This window comes from Bison bison, unplaced genomic scaffold, assembly GCF_000754665.1.
Source record: "Bison bison bison isolate TAMUID 2011002044 unplaced genomic scaffold, Bison_UMD1.0 scf7180017864039, whole genome shotgun sequence".
Lineage (NCBI taxonomy): Eukaryota > Metazoa > Chordata > Mammalia > Artiodactyla > Bovidae > Bison > Bison bison.
In genome coordinates this window covers 1,959,321-1,969,836 of record NW_011494611.1, presented here as the reverse complement: position 1 = coordinate 1,969,836, position 10,516 = coordinate 1,959,321, and the positions used below count along the sequence as shown (strand labels likewise).

General features: G+C 45.7%; 1 protein-coding gene across 1 annotated transcript in view; it reads right to left on the bottom strand.

The window, feature by feature from the left end:
- Positions 1–10,516, bottom strand: part of TNC (tenascin C) — a 103,993-nt gene that overhangs the window by 67,321 nt on the left and 26,156 nt on the right. Inside the window, exons 2-3 of the mRNA XM_010835131.1 lie at positions 4,464–5,057; positions 6–1,015 (exon numbers count right to left, since the gene is read on the bottom strand). Of these exons, the coding sequence (XP_010833433.1) occupies positions 6–1,015; positions 4,464–4,920 (1,467 nt within the window). The 5' untranslated portion in view covers positions 4,921–5,057. The remainder of the gene's footprint in view (positions 1–5; positions 1,016–4,463; positions 5,058–10,516) is intronic.

The window sequence follows — 10,516 nt, the reverse complement described above, 5'->3', positions numbered from 1 at the left end:
TAGGCGTCGTCACACACACACATGCCATTCACGCAGCGCCCGTGCTGGTGGCAATCGTGCGGGCAGCTCATCTCGCCGCAGTCATCACCCTGGAAGCCAGGCTGGCACTCACAGCGCCCGTCCACGCAGCGCCCACGGCCGTGGCAGTCGGAGGGGCACCGCTGCTGCCCGCAGTCCTCACCAGTGTAGCCCTCGTCGCACACGCACTGCCCGTTCACGCAGCGTCCATGGCCGCTGCAGTCGAGGGGACACTGCAGCTCTCCGCAGTCTGCGCCGGTGAAGCCATCATTGCACTCGCAACGCCCGTCCACGCAGCGGCCGCGCTCATGGCAGTCGGAGGGGCAGCGCCGCTCGCTGCAGTCCGGGCCCGCAAAGCCCTCGTCGCACACGCACTGGCCTTCATCACAGCGGCCGTGGCCGTGGCAGGCGTGGGGACAGGCGAGCTGGCCGCAGTCCTCGCCCGTGAAGCCCTCGTCGCAGGAGCAGGTGCCGTTGAGGCAGCGGCCGCGGTCAAAGCAGTCGTTGGGGCAGACGAGTTCCCCGCAGTCGTCACCCGTGAAGCCCTCGTCGCACACACACTCATTCTCCACACAGCGCCCGCGGCCGTGGCAGTTGTGCAGACACAGGGGCTCCCTGCAGTCCTCTCCCGCGAAGCCCTCCTGGCACACGCAGCGGCCGTCCACGCAGCGGCCGTGCTCCTCGCTGCAGGGCACCGGGCATGTCTCCTGGCTGCAGTCGAGCCCGGAGTAGCCTTCAAAGCAGACGCAGGCCCCGTCCACGCACTTGCCCTGGTCGTTGCAGTCGCTGGGACAGGCCAGCTGGCCGCAGTCCTCGCCGGTGAAGCCCTCGTGGCACACGCACTGGCCGTCCAGACACTGGCCATGCAGGTGACAGTTGCCTGGGCACTCGGGCTCAGAGCAGTTGGGGCCTTTCCAGCCGGGTTCACACACGCAACCGCAGCCTTCTGTGCTGAAGTTGCCCCTGCCGCTGCAGAAGGGCCTGGTGTCCACGCGGCCTGCAGGGAAGAGAACAGAGTCTCTCTCTGAGCAGGGGCAGCTCACTTTCTTGGCTTCTACCCACAAAACCCAGATTCAAATTCCATTAGAGCAAGGTGGCCTCTCAGGCTCCGTCTGGCTTGAAAATCAATTGGTTATTGTGTGGAATCAGGTGAGGCTGCCTGGCTAGCTCAGTCTGTTAAGAGCGTGAGACTCTTAATCTCAGGGTCATGGGTTGGAGCCCCACCTTGGGCTGGTCTTCTATTTTGGGTTTCCCTGGTGGCTCAGATAGTAAAGGATCTGCCTGCAATGCAGGAGACCTGGGTTTGATACCTGGATCAGGAAGATCCCCTGGAGAAAGGGAATGGCAAGCCACTCCAGTATTCTGGCCTGGAGAATTCCACGGACAGAAGAGCCTGGTAGGCTACAGTCCATACAGTTGCAAAGAGTTGGACATGACTGAGTGACTAACACTTTCACAACCAATGACACTAGGCAGGCATTCTTAAGCTATACTCTCTGAAATTGTGTGTGTACGTGTGTGTGTGTGTGTGTGTGTGTGTGTGTGTGTGTGTGTGTGTGTGTGTTTCCATCCCTGGGGAGAAGACTCGTTTTCATCAGATTTTCAGGTATTCCTGTGACTCCAAGGGTTACGAACCATTGCCTGTGGAATGCATCTTGCTGGGCTGTGTTTTTACTTCTCCCATAGTTAGCCGAGGTTAGCCATGTAAGAAAATAAGTGTTTCACCAAGAAATAATTGTTGAACTGAACTCAGTTCTGATGCCTTGATTCAATAACTGTGCCGCATTTGCAAAATGACTTAGACACTCTGGAGCTCAGATTCTCCATCCGTCAGGTGGGACCCATGGCCCACTCACCTGGGGTCGATTGGGTTAAATGAGGACATTAAGGACCCACCGTTGTGCTGATTCTGATTTCCTCTTGCAGAGGGTCTTGGTTCACTTAAGTCGGTATATGTGCTTAGGTGACCAAAGTTTTCTAAATTTTCAGTAACTGAAATGAGGCAGCTAAGTAGTGGCTTTCTGATTCTGCTAGGACAGCTTTCCGTTAGACTCAGCCCCCACAGAGCTCATGTGCGTCCATCTTTTCCCACAATGTCTTGGCTGAAGTTGCAGCAGTGGGCGGTATGGCCTCCATGCAATCAAGGGAAAGAAACAAAAACACTTGCTCCATTTTATCTGCATCTAAATACAGTTGCATTAATACATTGTATCTCCTTCCTGACAGCAGGAAGGAAGTAAATTTTAAGAAAAAAGTTGGCTTGAAAAGTGAGAATCTAAAACTATGTCATCTAGTATGGTAGCTGTTAGACACATTTGGCCTCTAAACCATTAAACTGTGGCTAGCCTGAGCTGAAACTCCAGTACTTTGGCCACCTCATGCAAAGAGTTGACTCATTGGAAAAGACTGATGCTGGGAGGGGTTGGGGGCAGGAGGAGAAGGGGATGACAGAGGATGAGATGGCTGGATGGCATCACTGACTCGATGGACGTGAGTCTGGGTGAACTCCGGGAGTTGGTGATGGACAGGGAGGCCTGGCGTGCTGCGATTCATGGGGTCACAAAGAGTCAGACATGACTGAGCGACTAAAGTGAACTGAACTGAACTGAGCCTGAATTTTGATGTGCTCTAAATGTGAACTAGAAACACTCTGGATTTCAAAGAAAGCATACAGGAAAAGAATGTAAAATATCCATTAATAATTTTTGTATAGTTTCCAAGCTGAAAGATTATTTACTTATATTGGATGAATGATTAAAATCATTTTACCTGTTCCTTTTTCATTTAATTAGTATGACTACTGGAAAAGTTATGATTAATTATATAAGTGGCTCATAGTTCTAATGGATAGCACTACATTAATGAGTTTTTTAAGCAATTCCTTTGGGTTCTATTAGTCCTATTCTGTAAATCCCCTCTGCATTTTACTAGGGGTTGAAAGAAGTGGAAGATGAACTAATTTGTACATAAACTTTTTTTTTTGCCTTGGAAACCTAAAGGATGTCCTACGGTACTCTCAATTTATGATGATTAGGGCTTATTATTATGCTGATTAGCCTTTCCAGCTGGGTTCCCACAAGCAGCCACAGCCTTCAGTGCTGAAGTTGCCCTGGCCGCTGCAGAAGGGCCTGGTGTCCATGCAGTTACAGTAGCCTCAATTTATGATGATTCGGGTTGCTCTTGATTGGAGCTGCTCTTGAAATAATCTGTCAAAATACTTTCTAGTATTTTGTTTGTTTGTTTTATAAGTGGCAGAAATAGATATTTTCACCTCTGATTTAGCGTTGTTGAGACCCGTGTATTTTTATCAACTTTAGGGAATGGAAATGAAGACAGAATTCCAAAGTGGCAAAATTCCTTAAAAAAAAGATGCACCTGGAGACAGGCAGAGTTCTGGGAAACACAGGCACCGCCAAAGCTCCTGTTTCTCATCACTCTTTGTGTCTTCTCGTGCCAGTTGCTTAACTTTTTTTGAGTCTCATTTCTTAGATCTGTAGAATGGGGGTATTAAACTTTATCTCAAAGGGTTGTTGGGAGGATTAAATGAGACAGTGAATTATAGTGCCTGGTATTGAATTGGCCAAAAAGTTCATTTGGGTTTTCTGTAGGCTACAAGCCAACCCAATATATAAAGGACTTAGTTCACATGTGATCATCATCACTGTTGCCTTTAAACTGGAACGTTTTTTCCTATTTCCCCCAAATTTTACATCACTGTAGGTTGTAACTTTGTGAGAACACCAGGGTATGGAATACTGTCATTTAAGTCCTAACTTGGCCACTTAGGTCAGGACCTTGGGGAATCCCAACTTCCTTTTTGGCCTTAGTTTCCTTATTTATACAGCAGGGTGATGGGGGTACATTACTACCTTTCAGAGAATGATCTTTGGGTGAGAAATTTCAAAATACATTACTAGGGTTTCAGGGTATGGCATGAGCAGATGTCATTGTCAAAGAAGTTTTAGAAGTGAAGTGAAAGTCGCTCAGTCGTGTCTGACTCTTTGTGACCCCATGGACTATACAGTCCATGGAATTCTCCAGGCCAGAATACTGGAGTGGATAGCCTTTCCCTTCTCCAGTGGATCTTCTCAACCCAGGGATCAAACCCAGGTCTCTGGCCTTGCAGGTGGATTCTTTACCAGCTGAGCCACCAGGGAAGCCCTAGTTTTAGAAACTAGTACTTAAAAGTAAGATAGGGTTTTTCAAAGCAAGATTTCTCAGAGGCCTGAAAATTCCTCTGAAACATTTGTCACCATGACTCTCCCAGAGCCTATTAGATATGGTTACATTCTCCACAGTCGTGGGTCCATTAAATCTCTTTTGAATGAACACCTTCTGAGGCTGGTTCCCCAGGGAACCCACTCTGGAAACAACTGAGGATCCTGCCTGGCTCACCGTTCCTCCCATCCATACAGTGAGGGGCTGGACCCGTCACCAGCTCCTACCTTCGGCAGACTGCAGGCAGCAGCCCGCTCCCGAGGTGCACTGTTCCCGCAGGGAAGACACCAGGTTCTCCAGCTCCTCCAGTCTGCTCAGAAGCTCCTTGACATCAGGAGCAGCTGCACAGCCACAGGCCCGGCGGGGGATGTTGATGCGGTGAGTGAAGACGATCTGGTTTTCCCCGTCCACCGTGTGCTCCTGGAAGCTTTCCCGGGGCTCTGACGGTGCGGCCAAGTCTTTCTCCCCGCTGGCAGATTCCAGATCCACCGAACACTGGGACCCCACGGGCAGCTTGATATTGTAGACGTGATTGAACACCACCGGCTGGTTTTCCTCTGGCAGGGTGACGTTCATCCCGCTCTGCTGCTTGTGCCGGATGACTTTCTTGAGGACGCCACCTTCGGCCGGAAGGGCAAGCAGTGCTAGGAAGAGGCCTGCCCATAGCCGAGTCATGACCCCCATGGTGGAGGTGAGTTTGGCTGAATGTCTCAGGGTGCTTGTGGTCCTAGGGTATCTCACTCTTAGGTAGAATCGGAGATTTGGAAGCAGACAGCAGAATCCAAATCAGTTGCTCCTGATCTTCTTGAAGGAGTCCTCTCCTACGAGTAAACAAAGGGAAGCCAAAGCTTGTTAGTATCTGTTGCTAATTGAGTCTGTTGAATATCTGCAGTTCTTAGTTAATTTTGATGTTCTGTTTCCTGTGTTTGAAGATCTCCTTTTATTCCTTCAGTATGTGCTGAAGTGTGGTCATAAAATGGTCTCTAAAAGAATTTTGCAATCATGAAGGAATGATTTTACTCACAATTCAGTATTTGGAAATATAAGGAGAAAGGAGAAAGGACAAAACTTTGGAATAAGACAGATCAGATGTGGTTTGGATCTAAGCCCTAACTCTGGGCCTTTGGGTGAGTTATATAACTTTCATTTGTCTTATTTTACTTCTGTACAGTGAAGATCATAATATCAGAGTCAAAGTAATGATGTAAGTGAAAACATTGAGGAAATCACTCATATATTCCCGAATCCCTTCAATATTTGCTGAGTGAGCACACTGAGTGATGTGAGGGTCACAGTCGCATAGATGTTGAGGAATTTCTCCCTTCATTATTGATTCTCCAATCTGAAATTAACTCCGTCTGCTGTTTGCCTCTCCTGTGGGAAGCAAAGGTTAAAATCCAAGACTTTAGAAGGCAAATTGAGTTTTTATTCCAGCTTAACATCTTGTAATATGACGGTTGAAACAATATTCTATATCTTTGAACTTTAGTTTCTCTTCCTTTTTATTTCTAAAACTTTAAAATATCAGGTTTTTAGAAGAACTTGACAGAATGTTCCAGGACCAGTTATCCAAGCTATGACCAAGGGCAAGAGATGACTCAGAAATGGTATCCATGAGCCCTTGCTGTCTTCTGCAATCAACAAGTACTTAAACTATTCTTACTGAGTGTTTTTTCTTCCCCTCCCCTCAAACTCATAACTGAAGCCTTAACCCTCAGTGTGACTATATTTGGAGATAAGGCTCTTAGGGAGGTAATCAAGGTTAATTGAAGGTCATGAGGGCTGCATCCTAATCTGATGAAGATTAGGATGTCCTTTAGAAGAGGAAGAGACTCCACATTTCTCTCTGACTTGGCTTTTCTGTCTTGTGCACAGAGGAAAGGCCGTACGAGGACACGGAGAGAAGGTGGCTGTCAGTATGCTTTATTATTCAAATTAGGTTCCTAAGAAGAATTTGTGGATCTTTGATGTAGGCAAGCCCACTGGATGAAAATTATTATGAAGAGGAGAACTTGGCAAGTTGTCTTCTTTCAAGCTACCATAGCCCATCTTAGTTGTTTACTGGACAAATATTTATTGATTGGGTATTCTATTGCAATTGTTTGAACTCTCTTAGCCTTCCACAGAGTCCTTCTTTCTCACCCTCTTCCCATCAATTCTTTGCCTTTTTTTTTTTTTTTTTTTATGAGGAAGGGCCACGGGCCAAGTTTGAAATGCTTTTGGACTTTTACCCAAGACTTTTGTGTGTGTTGCTAAATGACTTAAATTTCCATCTAAAAGGCTGTTAGAATCATTGGTTGAGACTTAAAGGCAACGAGTCTAGGGAAATACTGACCAGAGTATGGGTTGAGTGAGGATTTCTCACTCTGTATGTAAGAGACGTGCACTGGCAAAGCCAAATGCTCTGTTGTTTGGAGGAAGGAAATGTGATTCTTGAGGGTTGTGTATTTCCCACATTGGCTCCTGGTGGTCTGAGGGCAGCGGGATATTTTTGCGCTTCAGGAAAGACTCATTATAGCTTCAACATGGTGGAAAATGTCTAGACTTTGGAGCTAGACATACCAGAGTACAAATGCCACTCACTAACTCTAACTTGGGCAAACTACTTGTCCGTCCATCCTCAGTCACTTCAGTTGTGTCCTACTCTTTGAGACCCTATGGATTACAGCCCACCAGGCTCCTCTGTCCATGGAGTTCTCCAGGCAAGAATACTGTAGTGGGTTGCCATTTTCTTCTCTAGGGGATCTTCCCAACTCAGGGATTGAACCTGTGTCTCTTAGGTCTCCTGCACTGGCGGGCGGGTTCTTTACCATTAGCGCCACCTGGGAAGCCTGGGCAAGCTATTAATCCTCTCTAAACCATGACCTCACTTGTACAATGAGGGATCGAAATCCTTCCAGAGGGAATTATGAATTAAAGATCTGCACAGAAAACACCCAAAATGGTATCGAGGCCATAGTAGGCACACATTAAAAAATAGCTGCTATTTTGTACTCTGAGGAACAAAACCTAGCACGAGTCCAAGCTAATAGCCTACTTTTGCTTCAGTTTAACCTCCTCATTGAATCCAGTCCTAAGCCCAGCAGCAACTTGGATCTAGATCAAAGAGGAGCTGCAGAAATCACTGATGTGTAAGGGGGTAAACTTTATGAAGATAAATGTACTAGAACTGGAAATATTTACACCAGAGAAGCAAACATACAAAGCAAATAACAACCTTTAAAAATGTAAAATATTCTCATACAGATAGCTGACTGATTCATGCCTTCTCTGAGGACAGACCTGGGGAAAATTACTTTAGGTTGCAGTTTGTTACATATAATTAGACACGTAGGATCGTGTTCTGATAGTACGGCTTTTAAAATCAGAGAATGAGTCTTTAGAAAGCGCAAGCAGAAGCACTTCTTATCTTCCTAGGCAGGGATCAGGTGATGGAAGGTCTGGAAAAGATCTCTCAGGAGGAAAGAATGCAGACCTGTGCATATTTATTTGGTAGTTGAGAAAGCCAAGGTGGAGAGGAACAGGATCACTCTGTATAAACCCTGGGGAACCAGGAGCTGGCTCGTCCCCTGTGGCCTCAAAGGACAGAACAAGCCAGTATGTGTGTGCGTTGCAGGAGGAGAGGAGGATTGGTTATAAGAAGGCAAACTTCAGCACAATAGGAGAAATACATTTCTTTTGCTAAATTTTTAAAATTGGAGGATAACTGTTTTACAATGTTGTGTTGGTTTCTGCATACAGCAACTCAAATCAGTAATAATCATAACTATATGTGTGTGTGTGTGTGTGTCCACTCCCTCTTGAGCCTGACTCCCACCACTCTAGGTCATCGTAGAGCACCAGGCTGGGCTCCCTGTGTTATACAGCAGCTTCCCATTAGCTCTCTGTTTTATACATGATGGTGTATATACGTCAATGCTACTTTCTCAGTTCATCCCATCCTTTCCTTCTCCTGCTATGTCCACAAGTCCAGCAGGAATAGAGATGTAGATGTAGAGAAAGGACTTGAGAGATACATTTCTAATTGGAATTACCCAATAGAAGGGCTTTGGATAATGTAGCAAACTCCAGGTCACTGGTATATGAGATGAAGAGTGTTGAAGAGCACAGATATATAGACAAACTGCCTTGAGTTTGAGTCATTGTTCAACCACTTCCTTGGACAAACTGTTAGCTATAATGCAAGCCAGAGTCATGGCATCAATAAAACATGCTAGGAGTGTTCTTGTAGGACTGCTGTGGAGTCTGTGTGAGATGCTGTGTGTAGAAGGAACAGGACAGTCTTTGGCAGCAGTGAGAGCTTTTGTAGTGAACAATATGGACTTCAGTGAGCATTTTTTTCCAGGATTTTCTTTTTCCAACTCTTGAAAATCCTATCTTGGCATATGTAAGTCTGTCTTTGTGTTGTTTTTGTTTTTTAAGCAAGGATGGGTTCTGCAGTGAAGTGAAGCGCTCTCTTTCTCAGAACTCCCAGGCGAATATGTCCTGGGAGACTGTCTCTCTACCTTTACGTCCATACATCTACATCTTCATCTTTATGTCTACATCCATACCCGCACCTACGCCTAGACCTAAGTCTGTATCCCTATGCTATACCTAAAGCTCTTATCTGTCTCCCATCTGTCAAGTCACCTATGTTCTGTCTTCTATGGCCTAAAGACTAAAGGAGCTGTTTGTCAATGTTTGCCAAGGAGGGCTGCAGGAAGACACACAGCCTTTGTATTGGCTCAATACATAGATTCTTGGGGTCACACATCCAGGACAAAGTGCTCTATCCAAGCCATGCAGGTTGCCGTGCTCTGTAACCTGTCTTGGCATATATGCTAAATGCAGAAAAATACACACGTGGATCATACTCTGCTTTCTATTTTTATCAAAAGAAAATGTTAGAGCCAGATTAACTCTTGTGATTGTGCTGGTGATTCTTTAGATGCCTTCTTTCCTGTTAACTTCTTAAGCATGATTCATCTGGAGAATAATGACAACAGCAACAACAAAACCTTAAAGATTTCTTCATGAGAGAAAAGGGTTAAGAGGAAGAAAAGTCTTTGAGTTCACTGGTCTAGAGCTGCACTGTGCAGTATGGAGGTCACTAGCCACAGGCGGTTATTAAAATCAAATACAACTGAAGATTCCGTCCTCAGTGGTACTACTCACATTTCAAGTGCTTAAGAGCAATGTGATGAGTGGCCATGATATCAGATATTGTGGCTAAGGAACAATTCCATCATTGTAGGAAGTTCTATTCACCAGTACTAGTTTAGAAGTCTGCTTGGTAATATCAAGCCCATAGTACAAATGAGGAAACTGGAGCTTAGAGAGGTCAAAGAAAGTCTAAAAAGAAAGTTAGGACAGCTGTTAAGTCTCCTATATTATTATAATACAGTTGTGTGTACCTCACATCCAGGTACCGGGAGACTAGAGAAGATGACTCCTTTTCAGTAACATAAACAAGTACATGTGTGTACTAATTTCATACCTTCTATATTCAAACATATCCAGGTACAAGTATATGTACCTGGATACATGTGTGGTCTTTATGGCTATTGTCCTCCTTAAATCTGAAAGGACATAGACCTTGCCCCAGGTTATCATCCTATCCCCCTCCTACACTTGCAATACAAGGTATTTTTTCTTTTTCTTTCTGCATATGTTACAGCTCCAAGTGCTCCATGAGATTCTTCTAAAATCAAACCAAAGATAACTTGCCCAGGAACCACTCTGATTATGTCTAACATCTTGTCCGGCCCAGCCTCACCCTTCTCTTGGGAGCTGGTAGACCTGGTCAAGATCAACTCATGGCTCTCCTGCTTCTGTTGACTCTGCAATGCCTTGCTCCAGACTTTTTGAGGGGACTCAGTCCATTTCCTTCAGCTTTCTGGAGAGTTCTATCAATGAAGCAGCTAGTATGGGAGAAAGAGTCTGGTCTTTGCAGAGAAATAGACCTATGTTAGAATCCAAATCTTCCACTTAGTAGCTGATACCTGTGGCCATTCACTTCCCCCTCTAAGTATCACTTGCCTCATCTCCTACAAGGCTATGGATTTTTCAGGCAAGGGTACTGGAGTGGGTTGCCATTTCCTTCTCCAGGGGATCTTCCTGACCCAGGAATCGAACCCAGGTCTCCTGCATTGCAGGCAGATGCTTTCCCCTCTGAGCCACCAGGGAAGCCCCCATATATGTGCCTATTTCATAGAGTTATGAGAAGATGGGATAAGATGAGAAGGTGTACTTAAAGCTACTAGCATGTGCCTGGCACATAGTAGGTACTTAATATGGT